The 21,479-nt window shown below is 37.2% G+C and overlaps 1 protein-coding gene across 1 annotated transcript; it reads left to right on the forward strand.

Moving 5' to 3' along the window:
- Positions 1-1,343: 1,343 nt before the first annotated feature.
- LOC129741832 (uncharacterized) lies at positions 1,344-15,794 on the forward strand. The gene is made up of 5 exons (XM_055733624.1): positions 1,344-1,881; positions 2,164-2,308; positions 2,489-5,115; positions 5,239-5,691; positions 15,757-15,794. Exons 1-5 carry the CDS (start codon positions 1,344-1,346, stop codon positions 15,792-15,794), a joined length of 3,801 nt encoding a protein of 1,266 aa, XP_055589599.1.
- Positions 15,795-21,479: the final 5,685 nt, after the last annotated feature.

Here is a 21,479-nt window from a genome sequence, read left to right on the forward strand (position 1 = left end):
AACGGTCATCGAAAGGTGAGGCGCGGCTATCCTGGTGGTTCCGATCTATTTATTTATTTGACGTCAATCATTTGCGTAGACCGTTTTACATGTTTGCCTTAAATCTATATAAGTATAATGTTATGATAGAAGCACTCTCTTCAGTTCATTTTTGTTCATTGTTATATCAATTATGGTGCAGTATTTGTTATAGCAGATCATGATCTTATTTATAGGTCCATTTTGGGCATAGTTTGTTCTTTGTTTATTTATGTAGAAAAGATTCCTGTTTCTTAAATACCGAGTGGGAGAATAAAAGTTAAGTTTTTCTAAAATGTTTGCATCATTTATCTTTGCCCAATAACATCATTTATAAAAGCTAACATTGCAAACTCACGTCGTTTATCAAGACTATCTATTTTAATTAACATACATCGAGATTCATACGAAGGTAGCTGATACGAGCTCCAACCTAACCTGCGTAAAGCATATAATAAAAACTGTTTTTGTACTGACTCAATGCGGTCTTTATGTGTACCTTGATATGGAGCCCAGACAACACTGCAGTACTCAAGAAGGGGCCTAACATATGTTACATACAGTGTTTTGATGGTATAGGGATCATTGAATTGAAAACTAAACCTTTTTATAAACCCGAGCATATTACTTGCCTTGTAAATTATGTTATTGTAGTGTTCTACAAAGGTCAGTTCAGAATCTAGTATGACTCCTAAGTCTCTGACTTGATTGCATCTTTCTACAGATTTTTGACCAATGGTGATGGTGTCCTGTCTTACATTTCGCTTTTTGGTAAATGAGATTGAGATCGCCCCCTCCCTTTGGTTCAACAATACTACAAGCTCATCCACTGTTGGCTAGTTGCAATTGGTGCAACTTCGGTGTTCGCTCGACATCAGGTGCATGGTTGGCCTGATAATCGCTGTGGAGGAAGGGGTAGTCCTGCGCATGGTGGGCTAGCTACGAGGTCCGAAGCGAGGTTTCAACACGGAAGGCAACGGTTCGGGCGACACACTTATGCTACAATCGGTAAGCTACAACATATTCAGTGGTTCCTAAACAGTTGGTGAACTTGTGAGAATTTTAGAGAATATTTTAGTTCGAATATTTTTATGATATTCTTCAATTTGGTGATTCTGGTTTTTTTAAATAATATATGGTAAAACGAATTTTTGGTGGTAATTCATAACGGCGCATTTCCTTGAGATTAAAACTGTTCGTTAGAACAACTGTCTCGTTTTTCTCGGCCTTTACCTTGGTTTTTCTTCACCTTGCTCCCTTATATCAACATTTTGGTGATACAAAGTTGAAATAATATTGGATTGATTTAATTGCGGATTTCTAACATGCCTACGGTCAAAGCTGTTAAGGATTCGAAGAATCCTTCGTTGAAGTATTTAATAGTCAAATTAAAGGAAATCCAGTCGTCCTTTTCTGATGTGTGGGAATTTGTGGAAACGTTTCAAGAGGATGCTACTCATGCGCAGATTTCAGTTCGACTTTCAGCGATTGATGATTTATGGGAAAGGTTTGGTGAAGTGTTAATTGATATAAAATCACATGAAGATTTTGGAGCGGATGTAGAACTTTATGATAAGGAGCGAAAAGAGCTCAGTGACCGGTATTACTTTGCAAAATCGTTTCTGATGGATAAGGCTAAGGCTCGTTTGGAGTTTTCTGATCTTGATCAATCCGTTCGTGCAGGCGAAACTAATAATCGCGGTGGTTTCGATCACGTTAGGCTGCCACAGATCAAACTGCAGTCTTTCAATGGAAATATTGACGAATGGCTTGGGTTTCGCGATCTCTACATCTCACTTATCCATTGTAAACCTGATTTGCCAGAGGTAGAAAAATTCCACTACTTGAAAGGTTGTCTCCAAGGTGAACCAAAATCGTTGATTGATCCTCTACAAATCACAAGAGCTAATTACGTAGTTGCATGGGATATTCTTTTAAAGCGGTACAACAACAGCAAACAACTGAAAAAGAGGCAGGTATAATCGCTTTTCAAGTTGTCTTCGGTGAGCAAAGAGGCCGTTGATGATCTTCTTCAACTATTAGAAGGGTTCGAGAGAATAGTTAACACTTTGGATCAGGTATTAGAAGCAAGGGATTACAAGGATCTTCTTTTGGTGAACTATCTCGTGTCTCTCCTTGATCCAGTAACTCGTAGAAGTTGGGAAGAAGAATCAGCCTCCAAGGAAGAAGATACTTTATCCGATTTAACAGATTTTCTGCACAGGCGGGTTCGAGTTTTGGAAGCTCTTCCACCAAGGTTGAATGATACTAAGGGTGCACCTCCACAAATGTCAGCTAAACAGAGAGTCAGTGTCAGAACATTTCATAATAATGTGAATATGAATGGGTCTAAATGTTTTGCTTGTAATGGTCAGCATCCCTTGTATCAGTGTCAGAAATTTTTGAAATTGTCTGTGTCAGAAAGGGATTCGGTTTTGAGAAATTACTCTTTATGTCGGAACTGTTTCAGAACATCTCATATGGCTCGAGATTGTCAGTCAAAGTTTTCGTGTCGGAATTGTGGAGGTCGCCATCATACTCTGGTGTGTTTTAAAGGTAAAAACGGAGAAATTTCGGAATCTTCAAGGTCAGGTGAAACCAATGGCACTTCTAAGAGAGGAGAAACATCTTGTCAGGTTTCTAGCACAGCTTCATCATCATGCTTGACATCGGGTGTCGGGCGCAAGGCTAATTGTCGGGTTCTTTTAGCAACTGCCGTGGTTCTCTTAGAAGATGAAATGGGAAATAGATATCCAGCTCGAGCGCTGCTCGATTCGGGGTCAGAAAGCAATTTCATGTCGGAAAGATTGAGTCAGCGTTTGAAGATGAGTCGGAAAAGGGTAGATGTTGCGATACTTGGTATTGGTCGGACATCTACCAGGGTTAAACACAAGGTTCTAGCAGTGGTGCGATCAAGGGTGAACAGTTACGTTAAGGAAATGGAATTCCTGGTTCTACCCAAGGTAACGGTCGATCTGCCAACTGCTACGGTTGCAACGGATGAATGGTCATTCCCAAATGGTATTGAGTTAGCGGATCCATCATTTTTTGAGTCGAAGGTGGTAGATTTGGTCTTAGGTATTGAGTCGTTCTTCGACTTCTTCGAAACGGGAAAACGGATTTCCATCGGAGACCAATTGCCTACACTAACAGAGTCAGTTTTCGGTTGGGTTGTTTCTGGAGGTTTATCGCAAGAGACTTCAGCACGGATTGCTTGCACTGTTTCAACGACAGAGTCTCTTGATACTCTTGTCGCTCGGTTCTGGGCTTGTGAGGAGCTAGGTTCGGAAAACCTTTACTCACGAGAGGAAAAGCGTTGCGAGGAAATTTTCCAGAGAACGGTACAGAGAGACGGCGATGAAAGGTACACAGTCTCTCTTCCTAAGAACGAAGAGGTTTTCCCCAACTTAGGCGATTCGAGGGAAATAGCCTTACGGCGCTTGGGCGCAACCGAGCGCAGACTAGCTAGGAGTCCGGAATTGCGTGAGCTGTATACCAAGTTCATGGACGAATATATACAGCTAGGGCACATGAGAGAAGTAAATGAAACGTCAGATACTAAACGCTGTTTTTTGCCACATCATCCGGTCGAGAAGGAGAGTAGTACGACTACTAAGTTGCGTGTAGTATTCGACGCCTCGTGTAAAACTACAACTGGTATTTCATTAAACGATGGGTTATTAACAGGTCCGGTTATCCAGGATGATCTTAGGGCGATAATACTCCGCTGTCGAATGTGTCAGATCATGGTCGTGGCTGACGTCGAGAAAATGTTTCGACAAATCAACGTAGCAAAGGAAGATCGCCCACTTCAGTCAATTCTATGGAGGAATTCACCATCGGAACCAGTAAAGACTTTCGAACTGAACACGGTAACGTACGGTACTAAACCAGCTCCGTTTTTAGCTACTCGTACTCTAAAGCAGTTGGCGTTAGACGAAGCAGAGAGATATCCCCTGGCCTCGCGGGTATTTTCGGAAGATACATATATGGACGATGTTGTATCTGGTGCAGACGATGCAAACGCAGCACTCAAACTGAGAATTCAGTTAGATAAAGCTGCAAAAGCTGGAGGATTTCGGTTACGAAAATTCGCATCAAATTGTGCAGAAGTCCTGCAAGGGCTTCCACAAGACAGTGTAGCTATTGAAGAGTCTTCAGATGGATCGGAGATTGATCCTTCGATGAAGATACTTGGGCTCACATGGTTACCGAAATCTGATGTCTTCAAGTACAACTTCAACATTCCTGAAATTCCAAAATCCTCGGTTTTAACAAAACGCAAGGTGCTGTCGGTAATAGCTACGCTTTTCGATCCGTTGGGACTTCTTGGTGCTGCAATAACAACTGCTAAAATATTTATGCAGCAATTGTGGACGTTAAGGAATAGCGACGACCAAAGATTGGACTGGGATCAGCCATTGCCTCCAACGGTGGGTGAGGATTGGCTGAAATACTACGAACAACTGGTTTCTCTCAACAACATTCGTATTAAACGGTGCAACATAACCCCAGGAGCCATCTACAAGGAAATCCACTGTTTTTCGGACGCTTCGGAGAAGGCGTATGGTGGCTGCGTCTATTTGAAAAGCGTGAACCCAAATGGAGAGGTTGAGATTTGTTTGTTGTCTGCCAAATCGAGGGTATCTCCGCTAGCAAGTCAGTCAATTCCACGTTTAGAATTGTGTGGGGCATTACTAACTTCCGAACTTTTCAAATTTGTTCAAGAATCCATGAAGTTTGAATGTCCAGTTTACTTCTGGACAGATTCCACATGCGTGTGGCGATGGTTACAGGCTGTTCCATCTACCTGGACTACTTATGTGGCAAATCGAGTTGCCAAAATACAAAAGCTCACAGAGGGATGTGAATGGAGGCATGTCCCTGGCGTCGACAACCCATCAGATCTGATTTCTCGCGGCATTCCTCCCGCCGAAATAGGTAATTCTCGTTTATGGTGGGAAGGTCCGTCCTGGTTAGCACTTGAAAAGGAAAACTGGCCAGAACTACCAGATAATCACTTAACGGAGATTGGCGAAGAGGAGAAGCGCCGAACAACAGTAACAGTATTGAGTCAGCATGAGTCAGATTTCAATTGTTGGTATTTTAGTTTGTATTCGGATTACACTAAAATGGTCAGATGTACGGCTTACTTGTTAAGATTTATGAAGCTGTTAAGGTCAAAGCGTCAGGTCAAATTTCAACCTTTCCTACAAACAGCTGAGATGGATGAAGCTGAAAGAGTTTTAGCGATGTGTGTTCAAAAAGAGTGTTTTGCTGAGGAATTAAAGGCTCTTTCTAAGGGCGATTTTGTGTCAAGGCAATCGAAACTAAGGTGGTTCAATCCCAAAATATCCCCCGATGGTTTGTTGAGAATTGGTGGTAGATTGAGCAATTCGTCCGAGTCAGAAGCGGCAAAACATCCGATAGTCTTACCAGCCCGTCACGATCTTACTCGACTAATCCTAGAACACTATCACCGCCGATTATTGCACGCAGGTCCTCAGTTGCTTTTAGCTACGGTTAGGTTAAAGTTTTGGCCTCTGGGTGGAAGAAGCGTAGCTCGTCAGGTTATTAAAAAATGTCACACATGCTTCAAGGCTCGTCCCACACCAATTCAGCAGTTCATGGCAGAACTGCCGGCTTCACGCGTAACGGTTTCGCGTGCGTTCAGTAAGACAGGAGTGGATTATTTCGGTCCAATATATATCCGCCCGGCTCCCAGACGCCCAGTAGTTAAGGCATACGTTGCTATTTTTGTATGTATGTCCACAAAAGCAGTACATTTTGAACTTGTGTCAGATCTATCCACAGAACGGTTCGTACAGGCCTTGCGCAGGTTTGTCGGAAGAAGAGGAAAATGCTCAGAGATATTTTCAGACAACGGTACGAACTTTGTCGGAGCTAGAAATCAAGTGTCGGAATTGTTTAGTCTGTTGAAGAGTCAGAATCATAGAGAAAAGGTTTACAAGGAATGTGGTACCGTCAAACGGGGCATCATGCAACAGCGGGGTTGAATGCAACATTTATATAACACCACACAGATTCAATTTTTAATTTAATGTAATGAGATAAAGTTATCTTTTAATGATTACAAAATGATGATGACATAGTTTCTTGAATCCTTAGATAGTTTTTTTAAGTTTTTGATTTTCATATAAAATTTGAAAAATCGAACAATGAATGTACAATTTTTAACATTTTTCGATGCCGTAAAAAACTGTACCCAGTATGACGGATTGGCTTGATAATATCCTACAAACCTTATACTGGTTTCCTCATCCTATACCAACATTGATCATGTGGATATATTTTTCGAACAATCACTCAATTTTTTTAAATAAATATTTTTATAATTCAGTTACCCGTCTGGGGTAAAATGCAACAAAATGCAAATCGGAACAAATTCTCATAAATCACGTTTCCATATGCTGAGATAAAATTGTTTTGCATTATGCTTTAGTTAACATTAAAATTTCATCCATTCCTAGAATTATTTTTATGATTTGAGCTAATAGAATATTTTGTAGTATTTTTTACCCCTAAATGTTTGCAGAAGATTAACACCTTTTTCTTAAAAACACTATTGTCAGAAAAAATTAAAAATTTAATTCGAACAAAACCAAAATTTACTGCAATTGGTGCTATATGCGTAATGACATCACAAATGTATCAAAAACTATGAATTTTCAATAGTTTTCATTTGATTTTTCATAAATTACAGAGTTTGTTGCAACTTACCCCTTTATCTTAGTAGGGTGAAAATCGCATGTTTTTGTAAATTTAAAAATAACTGGTGAAACCAATAATTTTTCTGACTACGTCAGTTTGGTGGCCCATCTACCTTAAAACTTTTGATGTACAAGAGGTATTATTATCTGTAAGCATTAAGGTTTTAGAAGCCATTGAAGTTGAAAATTGTTGCATGTTGCCCCAGTTGACGGTAGCGATGGAATCAAGTGGCATTTCAATCCCCCTAGTGCCCCACATTTTGGAGGTTTGTGGGAGGCAGCGGTGCGTTCCGCAAAAAAGCATATTTTGAGGGTTATCGGGGAAAACCCTGTGAGTACAGAAGATTTCACGACGCTTCTGGTTCAGGTCGAAGCTTGTTTGAATTCGCGGCCCATTACACCACTTTCGAACGATCCTAATGATCTAGAACCTTTGACACCAGGTCATTTCCTTATCGGAGAGTCCTTACAGTCCATGCCAGATAAAACCTAGGAACAAACACCAGATAACAGGCTCAACCAAATGCAGCTGATGCAGAAAAATGTTCAGCTGATTTGGAACCGGTGGCGTAGGGAATATTTATGTCTACTTCAAGCTAGAACAAAAAGATGGAAACCTTCTGTATCTGTTGATATTGATAGCCTAGTCATCATTAAAGATGAAAATGTTCCTCCCTGTAGATGGAAAATGGGCAGAGTTGTTGAGCTTCACCCGGGACAGGATGGTATCACTCGGGTTGTTACGCTGAAAACGGAGTCAGGTTTAAAAAAGCGACCTGTTGAAAAGTTGTGTCTGTTACCAATGTCAGATTGTAATGAAAATACAGATCAGAATGCGTCAGAAAATCATACAGAATGAATTATGTCAGCTATCCGTCAGAACTGTGTCAGATGTTGTGTCAGATTGGGAAATGAGAATATTCAGATTGGAATATCTTTGGTCAGAATAATGTCAGACTTCTGGTTGGATAAAATGGAAAATATGTCTGACTTTAATGTCGGTTGATAATGAATATTAAGTCTGATGAGTACATAAAGGTCAGTCCAAGTTTAGTAAGTAATTGAGTCAGTTAAGTTCACCAACAAATTCTCACAAGTCATTCTTAAGGTAATATTTAATAGATACAGAAATTCACAATTAATTTCTGGGTGGGTGAGGATGTTCTGTTTGGGAACCACTGTACCGTAGCATAAACCCGATTAATGAGAAGCGGAGGTATTGTCAGAGAAACCATCGAGAAATTGATCCGCTGATAAGTACACTCGCATCTCGTAGCCTAAACCATGCATGCTTTTCCTTCTACCACACACGATAATAGGCGTCGTCATCGGAGGAATTGATCATCGATGATCAGCAATGATCATACTGACGACCGATAAGAGCGTGAGTTCTCCGATAACAATTGGATTGCTCGAACAATACCCCCAATTTACCACTGTACAGCTGCTTCACCGAGGACCGATGAGACAGTTGACCACCGACTACCGACCGATCGACAGAAAGCATTAAACCCTGGCCGGGTATCTAAATGGCCTTTGCTTTATAATAAGTAATTATAGTTATAAGTTCTAAATAACGTTAAGTAAAAACCCGTTTTATAACGTGAAGTAAATTCCGCGAGTTTTTATTTGGTTCGTGAAATCCACTTCCATAAGGGGAGTTCTGCATGCTGCACGATAAACGGTTACACTTTGCTGGATTTTTTGGACTGTACGACGGTTGGCTTCCAGGTCGGACAAGCCATTCCCAACGAAGATATTGGTACCAGGTTGGTGGTAAGAGTATCCGGACACAAACACCAAGTGATCAACTTACATTCATAATTGAGTAAAAAATTCATTCGAAACATCTTCAAAAAACCAGACACTGTATTATGTCTTCTAATAAATTAAAAATTTCGGGAATTTAAAATTACCAAACGTTACGATAAACATTAAACAACACAACTTTGTAAAAATAACTTTAAAAACCTCAAGTATCTAATAAGAAATCGTTTTAAAGTAGATGTTCCTGTCTTAATTAACAAATTTGGATTTTGTTGAATTTCGAAAGCCACCCCGAAAATTTTACCAAAATAATTAGCACATTTCTGAGCAGTCCCGAACAATAATGTTTCTCGTTTTTCAAATTCAAATTTGTTTCGCACAGTCATGCTGCCCCAGCGAATGGAAGCTGCGAAATGCGCCGCGCCAGAAACATGACGGTATTGTTGTATTGTTGTGTTCCGCCATCTTCCGTCTGCCATGTTTTCCTCCAACCTAGCCAGCTAGAAACGAGGATGTGGTGAATATACAAGATTTTCCACATCTCCCAAACCGTACAAACCGGATAAGAGAAATTTGCGCTCAAATCAGGACCAACAACTTTGGGCTATACAGACAGCGAACAGCGTATCCTCCAGTTGAATTTCTTTTTGTCTTCCGCGAAGTGTTGGATGGTTTCCGAATTAAGTTTCCTGTTCCTTGTCAGTGGTGGTTTGTTTTGCCTGAGTATAACAAACCAAAGAAATTCAATGGAACATTTAAAAAAACAACATTTTTTGAAAATCGTTGGTTGAAATTGATTCAACAAAAAAAATTCAAACTGTACTCATTCACTAATTGGAAAAAACAGAGAATTTTGTTCAAATCAATCAATATCAAACGATGTTGACGAGAAAAAAATAGACTTTCGATTCAGTTGGATTTTAGATTTAAAATAAAATACTAAAGTAGCATACTGAAAATTGGAGGAAATCGGAGAAAAAATTATAATTGTATCGGAGCCATCTCCCCCTTTTCTTCAACCCAATAATGGAAGGTGAGCAAGAGCACAAACCATTTTAGGAACATTTTTTTCAACCAAATATTCTCGCATGCCAATATTTATTCCTTTTGCTTGAAAGTTATTGAGTAGTTCAGAAAATCAAAGAACCTTCTAACAAATTCAAATATCCTCCCGTGTTAAATTTGGTTCGATTTTCTGGACTTTTTCTTAAATTGTTTAAAAATCTGGATAAGAGCTTTTCTCTCCCATTACAATCTCTCCTTTCAATCCCACCAATCGAAAAAGATTGTGGCAGAACATCACGGAACAAGCATTTTCAAGAAAGTCTTTGACCATCGTCTACTCCCGATTGAAAATTGTGGATACTCACGATTTGCCGGACTCGTTTTCTTGCGAAACCGATTGTTTTGGTTTCGTCCTCTTTAGTCAATTCACATATTGAGAACAATAGCGGTTGACAGTTAATGATGGTCAATGATGATGACAACAATATAAATGTTGTCATCATGCACGCTAAACTCAGCCAACACAGCTAGTGGTTATGAGTTACCCTGCAGTGTTGGCAGTTTATTCTGGGTGGTGAGCCCAGAATACGATAGTATTTAAGGAATGATTCAGAGTTGGAAATCACCTAGGTTAAGCGACATGATTGTTATCGCTATAGGTCTAAGTTAGCTTGTAAGGACGAACAAAAATGAATAAATGGTATTTCATTTCCAAACCAAATCCTTGTTGCTAAATCATTGAATTCAACAAAAATAATGTAACATAAGAATCAGATGACAAAAGCAAATGTCGGAATAGAGTATGGTGGGGTAAAAGTACGGCATTAGTGCTATCCTATGTTTAGAAAAATTTGCAGTTGTTTTTCTAAAAAACCAAGAACAGCATTGGATTTCTTAGACTTTTATCTCTCTTCTAAAAAATTACGAAGATAATAGATCAACGCATTTCAGTAGTGAAAACGCCAAACTGCTATCGAAACGTACTCTTACGGTAAGAGTCTTACCCCACCTCTGGGGCAAAAGTTCGACCGTTCAGGATTCCACAATTTTGCATGAAGTCAAGAGGAAAATTATCTGATATAAATCTTTGCTTACTTCTGTGTTCGTTTCTGATACAAACCCTATACATGGGCAAACAACCTGTGCGGATTCAGAGTTCTTCACTTATTGTCCACACTCAACAGGTTTACGAAATCCAGTTCTCATCGTATTTCAGCAATTTTTCGCGCGAGCAAGTCTTTGTAAAAAAAAATGCGCTGCTGTTCCCAGTGAGTTTAAGAAAGAAGATAAAACTTTCCGTTCAGATTTACTTCAGTAGATCCTGTATATCATTCGTACTTTTGCCCCTTCAAGGTTTCTTGAGATTCACAGTTTATTGTGCAAAACAGAGACATAAATATTCAATTCTTTCTTCGGCATTTGCTAGTGGTTGAAAACAACTAAACAGACACATTAAAACTTTCATTGAAAGCCATAATTTTGATTGCTCAAACATGTTTCCAATTATTTTAAATATTACATCATTTGGGCAAAAAAGCTGCTTTACCTCATTTTTCGGAGTATTTTCAATTTTTCCAAATAAAATTTTTGTCTGGATGAAGGCATTTCAAATCACTATCAACCCACGCCAGAGATTTTAACTTGTCTATTATCGGTTTGTGATAATCTCAAAACCTACTTTTACCCGACTCGTACTTTTACCCCACCTTATTCTATGCTTTGTAACATTACAGCTTTTTCGTTTCTCCATGCAATACATTGTATTTGGTAGAGGATTGTGGTGTGTTGTAATTTTTTTTTTTTCATTTGCTACATATGTAGCTTTTATTTATAAACAACAAAAAATAAAAAAACAAATGACAGTTGTTTAAGTTTGTTTTTGTTTCTAATGTACCATTTAGTAATAAAATGATTTTATCATAAATTTATTTCTCCTAGTTCTTACTCTATGGAAAATGACTTTTTTTCCTATTCTATTCCCGGTCCTCAAAACGGTTACAACCAAATTTCACGTTGATTGGTTCAGTAGTTTCCGAAAATTGTTCGAATTATGTCATATTTTCATTAAATTTGTATGGGAGCACCCCCTTCCTTGATTTGGAGGATTTTGAAAGTATTAAAGAAAATATTCCCGGTCTTTGAAACGGCAACAAATAAATTTCATGTTGATTGGTTTACTAGTTTCCGAAAATTGTTCGAATTGTGTCAAAATTTTATTGGTTTTATATTTGTATTTGGAAGTATTTTAAAAACCATCTCCGTTTCCGAAAACTCTCACATACCATGTTTTAAATTTATTGGTTTAGTAGTTTTCGAGTTTATAAGAAACAGACAGGCAGACAAACAAACAAACATTTTTACAGATATAGATGAATGCCCTCATTATTTAAATTGAAAGAGTCTTTTCAGCATATCATAAAATTACATCAAAACCTGTTTGCCAAAATTATTCCATCATGTTAAAACCCTAAAATATTTGACAAAGTTTGTCTTAAAATTGTTCGAATTTATTTTTTTTTTCGAAAAAAAAATTGTATAGAAGCCCCCTTTACAAAAACGGTAAACGTTTAGAAATGTTTAAATTACCTTTTGACAATTATAATTTTATAATGTGCCAAATATGATCAAAATTGTTCGAAAATAGTTCGTCAACTTTTGTTTTTTTTTTCCTTTAGAGCAACACTTTATTAACCAATTTTTATTCGATATTCCACATCTTTATTCTCTATCCTACAAATTTTATTTAATTTTTGCTTATCCTTCATCTCATCTCTACATTCCTTCTAAACTCTATTATCAATAGAATCTTTAATTTACAGACTTTTGTTATTCTAAAATACAAAATTTTGTATCCCAAATATCCCTCATCTCAATTCTACATTCCATTCTCTGCAAAAGCTTTTAAAATCTTTTTTTTGCATATTCTTCATTTCATCACATTCTTCACAAAAGCCTTCCCAATTTGTGCTTTCCCTTTCGCTCTGCTTTTATTTACCAGAGCCGTAACAATCCGCAAAAAAATAACATTCTTAGTAATAGCTTTCTCAAACTGTGCTTACCTTGTCACTCTGTCTCTGTTTACCAGAGCCGGAACAGCCTACCCAACCAGAAGGCTTATTCAAAACAAACAATCAGCAGCAGTAGCTTTAAAAATCCAATTCAAAATAAAAAATCAGAAGCGGCAGCCTTACAAATCTGTACTTCTTAACCAATTCTGTCCTTTTTGCACCAGAAAGTCAAATTAAAACAAACAATCAACAACAGCAGCCTTAAAAATCTGCGCTTCCAAAGCCAATTCCATCTTTTTCGACCGAAGACCAAATCAAAGCAAAAAATCAGCAAAAGCTGCCTAAAAATCTGCGCTTCAAAATCTATTCTGTCTTTTTCCTCAGGGTGGCCAAATCAAAACAAACAAGCAGCAGCTTTAAAAATCTGCGCTTCTAACGTCAATTCCGTCTTTTTTAACCGGCTGGCCAAATCATAACAAACAATTAGCCGCCATAGTCCTTAAAATCTGTGCTACCAAAGCCATTGCGTCTTTATCCACCGAAAGACCAAATCAAAATAAACAATCAGCAGAAGCTGCCTGGAAATCTGCGCTTCCAAACGCATTCCACCTTATTCCACCGGAAAGCCAAATCATAACAAACATAATAGAACAATTCTGTCTTATTCCACCGGAAGACCAAACCAAAACAATCAGCAGCAGCAGCCTTAAATATCTGCGCTATTTGTGCTTATTCTACCAACCACGCCATTGTCGTGATTTGACGAATCTCAATTCAGAGATTCACTTAAAAACGTCTGTCGCTCACAAGAATAGATCAATGACTGACTTTGTTTTGTTTGTTTGTCAAGTGTTGTCAAAATAGCAAATGTTGTCATATAAATTTATTTTATTTTATTTATCTTCAGTGTTGCTGAATACAACTATTATTTTATTTTATCCTTGATCAAATTTAATTTATTTTCTGTAAATCCTTCATCTCATCCCTACAGCCCCTTTTCTACATAAATATTTCTTAATACAATTATTTGTAAACATACATCAAAACCTGTCCACCACCATAATAAATCATTGAATTATGTCGAAATACGGTTGTGTGGAAAATTTGATAAAAATTTCTAATAAATTGTAGGGATTGTGTTAAATTTTCTATAAATTTTGTTTGGGAGCCCGCCTCCTTTAAGTCGGAGGGGTTTGTGTTTATTATAAGAACCATTTCCGGCCCCAAAAACCCTCAGACGCCAACTTTGAAGATGATCGGTTCGGTAGATTCCGAGACTATAGGGAAGAAACAGACAGACAAACATTCACTTTTTTATATATAGATTTCAATGTGGCATACAGTGGAAATGGTAAAATTGCGTTGCTCCAAACGTGAATAAATGAATAAATGATAAAAAACGTTACCGTACTTAAAAATTTCATGTTGAGGATTGTTAGCATTTGATAAAATCTCGTTCAGCCAGACTGAACCGAATCCTTTAAATTTTGTTTTCAAATGAACAATCAAAGATTTCCTCCATCTCAAAAGTGCTAAATTTGTATGGCTCGGTTCACTCTGTCTCAACGAAAAAAAAAAACATTTTGAAGCATCAGCCATACCAGTTGGGTAATGCTCATAAAGCGCCTAATAAAGGGTGATGCGGTCAAAATTTGGTCAATATCAACTTGACGTATTTCTTTCCATTTTGCATTTAAAAAAACCTGAACACCTCTCATTTTGAAGGTGTGTGTGTGTAGAATGTAGCTCCTATTTTGATTTTGGAATTCACTCTTCAGTTGTCAAAATGCCGTCCAAGGAAGAAGAGCAGCGTATCAAAATTTTGCTCGCGCATCGCGAAAATCCGAGCTACTCGCACGCAAAGCTGGCAAAATCGCTAAAAGTTGCCAAATCAACCGTTACAAATGTAATTAAAGTGTTTGGGGAACGTTTTTCGACAGCCAGGAAGGCTGGATCGGGGGGAAATCGAAAACCGGAATCCGCTGAGACGACAAAGAGAGTTGCCGGTAGTTTCAAGCGAAACCCTCACCTCTCTCTTCGAGATGCCGCAAATAAGCTGGGTGTATCGTCTACAACCGCGCATCGAGCCAAAAAACGAGCCGGACTACCGACTTACAAGAAGATAGTGACTCCAAATCGCGATGATAAACAAAAAACGACGGCCAAAGCGCGATCCCGGAGACTGTACACGACGATGCTGACGAAGTTTGACTGCGTGATAATGGACGACGAAACCTACGTCAAAGCCGACTACAAGCAGCTTCCGGGACAGGAGTTTTATACGGCAAAAGGAAGGGGAAAGGGGAAAGGTAGCAAATATTTTCAAGCACATGAAACTATCAAAGTTCGCGAAGAACTATCTGGTTTAGCAAGCCATCTGTACCTGTGGCTTGAAAAGCAGCATTTTCATAGCTTCCGGGACTGTCAATCAAGAAATTTGCGTGAAAGAGTGTTTGAATAAACGTCTGCTGCCATTCCTTAAGAAACACGGTTGTTCCGTACTGTTTTGGCCGGATTTGGCATCATGCCATTGCGGTAAAAAGGCCATGGAGTGGTACGCCGGGAGGACAAGAACCCTCCCAACACGCCAGAGCTCCGCCAAATTGAGAAATACTGGGCTATTGTCAAGCGGAACCTAAAGAAGACCAAAAAAACTGCTAAGGACGAGCAGCAGTTCAAGGCAAACTGGTTTTCTGCGGCGAAGAAGGTGGACAAGGGGGCTGATGGCAGGGGTTATGCGTAAGGCCCGGCAATTCGGATTTGGAAAAGCGGAAGCCTAGCTGAATATTTTTCCTGAATTTTATACTAATTAAACTTGAAAAAGAAATTTAACTTGGTTTTTAATAAACGATTTCACCGATTTACACGCGTTTTCCCTTTACTAAATTTTGACCGTATCTTCCTTTAGTAGGATTACGTTTAGAACAAATTGCCCAGTCAAATGATAACGCGTGACGCAAATTCTAATGCTGTGTTCTAAAAAACTTATGTTCACAGTTAATCCTACCCCTTATGCATCAAAAATTTCAAGAATGATGAGACATCAAATTGGCGTAGCTAGAAAAATTATTGATTTCTTTAGTTATTTTTAATTTTCTAAAAACATGCGATTTTCACCCTCCTTATAATATGGGGTAACTTGCAACAAACTTTGTTTTTAATAAAAAAAAATCTTATGAACACGTATGTAAACAAATGGTTTTTAATATATTTGCGATCCATTAAAGACCATGGAGAACGGTCAGTTGACGATCAGACTTCGTAGCAGACAGACGTGTTTAGATCAAGTGCTATAACCTCAAAATTTCAGCAGTGTAGTGTGCCATTTCCTACAATGGCCGACGAGATTGTGAAGAACACAATAGCATTTAAGTTTCCAGATGGTGCTCCGAGTCCATCTTTGTATGAAACTGCTATATTCGTGAAAAACTTCGATGCAGACAAGTCTTCAATGGAGTCATCTTACAAAGTTGCCGAAGAAAAATCGTTGTTTATAAAGTTCAAAACGCACGATGCCATGAAGGATGCGATTGCTCAGAACTCGGAGAACCTGCAGTTTCGTTATTCGAATGGGAATACGGTCAATATAACGATGGCCGTCGCAAGTTGTTACACTAGGTATGTCAGAATTTTTGATTTACCTCCAGAAATCACTGACGCAAACATTACGGCTGTTCTGAGCAAGTATGGTAACATAAAAAGAATGACTAAAGAAAAATTCCCAGCGGAACTAGAACTCGATCTTTTTACGGGTGTAAGAGGAGTATACATTGAAGTAAAAAGTGAGATCCCAGCTTTTTTGTTTTTTTCAAATCGCAAAGGGAGAATATACTACGAGGGAATTCGTCAAAAATGCTTTCTTTGTAAGCTTGAAGGTCACCTGAAAGCTTCTTGCCCACAAAACAGGAACCGAAAAACACAAACGAATGGAGATGTACACCAACTCGACGGCACGCGCGTGGCTCTCCCAGCTAGTTCTGCTAGCAGGGTAGAGCAACAAGCTACAGTCAGCTACTCTGGAGTGGTTCAAACTCCTGAGCGCAAAAGTACTCAACCGGAGGTGCAGAATAAAACGAAAAACTTGACATCAACACGAATGGACAGAGGGCCGACTGATGCAGAAGACGCAGGGAGCAGTTATACCAAGGTTATCAAGGGTTTTGCAGATCAGCAAAGAAATGAAGAAGAAGAAGATACGAAAAATCAGAATGCTATAAAACGGCATCGATCTCCTCATTCAGAAACCGCTACAGATGAAGATGGTTCTACGCAGCTAACGTCCCGGCGTACACGAAAGGCGAAAAAAGGAACATTAACCGTAACAGCAACAGTACCTAAAGTGACACCAGCTTATATTGGTCGTTCGCGAAGTAAATAATTTCAGTTATTGATGTGTTATGATAGTGAAAAAATATAAAAATTGTTGTGTAAATCTTTAAAATTGTTATTGACATTCAATGGTTATAGTTATTCCAAAACGGATTTAAAGAAGTGAAAATGTTTAGATAATTTAAGAAACCAATGTAATTTTTTTTATGAATAAAGGAAAAATAGAAAAAAAAAAAAAAAAAAAAACGGTTGCCATGGACCGAGTGCATTTTACGAATAATTTTTTTTTAATAATTTTTTATTTGAAACGGCTCACATAGTTTCACTAAGTTTCAAGGAGCCAAACTCGCTTTTTTTTGTTTTTACAATCGTTTTGTTAGCTTAGCACTTTTTTAGAAGAAAAAAGGAGATAGAAAGGGAAAAATTGAAATAAAATAGAATTATAGACGAAAATCGATAGCTTTTAGAAAAGAGTAGATTTCAAACATGTAGTCCAAATGTAGCATATTTTAGGAATTACGTTCCTCAAGTTATGTCGTGAGACGGAATACTGTGTAAATAAAAAAATAAATAAAATTAAGACCATTACGCATTAAAACATCAATTGCAGTATTTGTTTGGTCTATAACAACTATTTTTTTCTGAAAACAAGAATGCTGCATACATTTAGGGGTTAAAAAATACTACGAAAATTTCTACGAGCTGAAATCATAAAAATAAATGTTTTGATGAATGAAATTTCAATGTTTACAAACACGTGATGCAAAACATTCATATTCTAGCACATGGAAACGAGATTTACAAGGTGTTTCTTTGATTTGTATTTTGTTGCATTTTACTCTAGACACCTAACTGAATTATAAAAATATTTATTTAAAAATATTGAGTGATTGTTCGAAAAATATTGTTACACCAACAGTGATGGTATAGGTTTAAGGCAATATTATCAAGCCAATCCGTTATAATGGGTAAAGTTTTTACGACGTCGAAAAACGTTAAAATTTGTACATTTATTGCTCGACTTTTCAAAATTTAAATAAAAATAAAAGACTAAAATACTATCATCATCATCAAAATTTTGTGATCATTAAAAGATAATTTCATTACAAAACTTTAAATCAAAAATTGATTTAGTGTGGTGTTATATAAATGCTCCATTCAACCCCGCTGTTGCGTGATGCCCCGTTTGACGGTATCTAATGAATTTCTATCAATTGGTAGGTCTGTGAACTTTGAACTCGATTGACTCGAAATCAAGTTTATGGCGTTTAGTTCGGTCTGGTCGAATATAGACCAAATGTTCTAGAAAAATGCAAAAACAACAATGCTTGAAACACAAACAATTTTAACAAAATAGGTTTTTGGATTATTGAACTTGGTTTGAAAAATTTCACAAAATGTTACTTGAGGATTTTTTTTCATCACTTTAAAATGATTCTTACATGAAAAAATTATTTATTCCAACTTATCAATCGTTTGAGTGTAACATGAACTGCATTCTGCCATATTTTCAAAGCAATCGAACATTTACTCTTAACTTTTTTTTAAATAGTTTTTTATTTGAATATTCTCTATGGGAACAATTGATCCTTGAATCGTGGTTATGGCTGATTACGAGATTTCTAATATATATCCAATAACTTATTGTTTTCCTAAAACTGTCAGAAAAAAGTGCTTAAAAATTGTTTTTCTAATAATTATAGAAAATAGCGCCTTTAAGTATGCAATGTCATTTGGGTTGAGACATAGCTAAAAAAAATGTCATCGTCTGACACTTATAAATTGTAACATGAGAACAAACATGACCAAAATAGTTAATTAATTTCTATCTCGGGCTTTTGATTGTTTTATTTAAAGAATGAGGCTTTCCTGAATCCTTCATTCAAGTCTCCTTCAATAGATGAAAGTGCTTCCAGTTCATCACCAGGTTCCAGTATTGTTTTAACTTTTGGGGTATAGTTATTTGAAGTTACACGCTGAAAGATTGCGAATTGCTAATTTTTACCAAAAAGATATGTTAAAAATAAGAAAAAGGGATCATGCATCCCCATTCTCCCCTACCCTTATGTTTGTTTTTATAACTTAGGAATAAGAGTTTTGACATTTTTATGAATATGTCTTTCTCACTACACAGTGTTCGTCAACCCTGACCCTGAAGAAAAAACTCAAACATAAGATAAGATATAACAAGATTGCTGTTTTCATTTTGTCGAAAAAAAACCCTTTTTTGAAATTCTCTTGAAATTCTCTTGAAATCTCCAGCAACAGTAAAAGTTCAATTCCATCAAAAATATTTTTTTTCATATCATTCACCCCGAAAACTGATTTCAACCGAAAGGTTCAGTGTCTACTTTTAGTGTCGTAGCATATCATTAGGAGTAAATAAGCCTTGTCAGCAGAGTGTCTAAATTGTCAATCTCGATCAACAGTTTGCATCTGGGTAAATGTGCAAACCCTCTTGCAAATTATGTAAAATAAATTGCAAGTTACCAGAGAATTTTCCTAAGTAACATGTAGGAGTAAGAAATCATTGCTCTCATAACGGCTGCTAGCAGATAAAGCAAAGGTTGATGATGGGAGATGAGCTTAATGAGAAATGTTTCTCGGATGTTCAAAGCAGCTGGAAGATGTACTTAGAATGTAAGTAAAAAAGTGCATGCCTAGTGTGCATCAATTGGCCGTATTATTGCATGTAGAAAACTATCAGAAGATAGCTATTGATTGCTATTCTCAGTTTCCATTACAGTTCGAAATTATTTATGTTCAGGTTGAATGCTCTTAGAAATCTTATTTTACGGATGATAAAAATAGCCTCCAGCTATTTTACTCGATTTTAGCGAAATGTGTCCAGGCCATGCATTTGATTTTTAAAAAAAACTTTTTTTTCTTGAAAAAATAAAACTCGATTTTAGTTTGATAAGCAACCATTCATGATTTGCAGTCTGGTTTTTAATTTATAAAAAAAATCATTTCCAGCTTCATAATGCAGGATTAAAAATATTAGTCAATCAGTATGATAAAAGGGATTATATCGCAATCATTGAAATTTATGTAGTACGAAAGGATATAATCCAGAATAAACTCAGCGCTTCATCAGATTGATAGGATTCACTTAATACATTTGAATGATAGCATTATTTATCATTGATATCGGAACATGCTATTATCTTCCAACAACTTTTGGTATAATTTCAACCAGAAACAGCAAAGCATATCCGCGCAACCGACTTTCAGCTGAATAATTCAAACATTATCATAACTATTGATGGCGATGTTGATATCACGTTACTACCTCACGATATGGTTCTGGAATAGCTCCAAAGCCAGCAATTCACACGTGAAACTAAAGTGTGAAATACATGTTCACAACAACAACAACAACAAAACCAACACCATCACCATCAACATCGATATTAACATTGGCAGCTAAATGCATGTTTGATCGAACAGTTGCAATTATAATTATCCGCAATCTGTACTATGGGAGCCGCATACTACGAGGTTATCAATGATGCTGCTTCTGCTGGTAGGTTTTCGCTTGAACAAACGTGGGATCGAATCAATATTGAGAAACGTAAATTTGAATCAGCGCTAATGCAATTCGCTGGAAGATGCTGTTGCGGACTATCGAAATCGGAAGTCACTTCCATTGAGTAGCAACGCAAATTAATTTTGCAGAATTATTTGCAGGGATAAGCTCCAATGAATCTTGCGAAATTTCAATGGTAGTAAACTTTGGTAGTTCGTGTGAGATTTCTGATGATGAGATCCAATCTGGGTCAGATCAAATTTAAAAACACATTTAAGAGCTATCTGAAGCTTCCTGAAAATGGAAAGAAAAAAAGTTGAACGACTTCTAAATTGTTTTGTTCAATTGAACTACTTATTACTGATGTGCATTTGAAAAACCTCTTTTTTACGGTTCGTTTAGCGAAATTTTTCGTAGCCTTAGAAGAAGATCTGTAGCGAGATTCATCCCCTAATGGAATTCAGTAATGATTATTTGAAGAATAATGTAGAACAACTTGCATTGAATGGTGTCTGTTTGATACACCATTCAAATAATCATTACTGAATTCCATTAGGGGATGAATCTCGCTACAGATCTTCTTCTAAATATGGCTACGAAAAATTTCGCTAAACAAACCGTAACAAAGAGGTTTTTCAACTACACATCAGTAATAAGAAGTTCAATTGAACAAGACATTTTAGAAGTCGTTCAACTTTTTTTCTTTTCATTTTCAGGAATTCAACTAATATTGCTCACTTTAAACATCAAGACCAATTAGAAAAAAATTGAACAGATTAAAAAGGTAAGGCTCATTGAAAACATCTATCTGAATGTAGTCTAAATCTCATTATAAACATTTTATGCAATTGAACAGCGAGGCATTGATATAAACAGAACAGGAAAGACTTGATAGATTAACCCAAGAAATCGAAATTCAAAAGTTTAACCTCTGAATCATAATAAACTTTGTTCTAACGGTATAAGCATAGACAAAAGCATCAAACTTTCACCTCAGAAGAAATCGTTAAAAAAATTAAAAAAAAAACTCGAAGCGATGACCCCTGGGGCAAAAGTTTTGCAGCTTCAGTTGACTGGCCACTCCTGACTGCT

This window comes from Uranotaenia lowii, chromosome 2 (assembly GCF_029784155.1).
Source record: "Uranotaenia lowii strain MFRU-FL chromosome 2, ASM2978415v1, whole genome shotgun sequence".
In the NCBI taxonomy this organism is placed as follows: Eukaryota; Metazoa; Arthropoda; class Insecta; order Diptera; family Culicidae; genus Uranotaenia; species Uranotaenia lowii.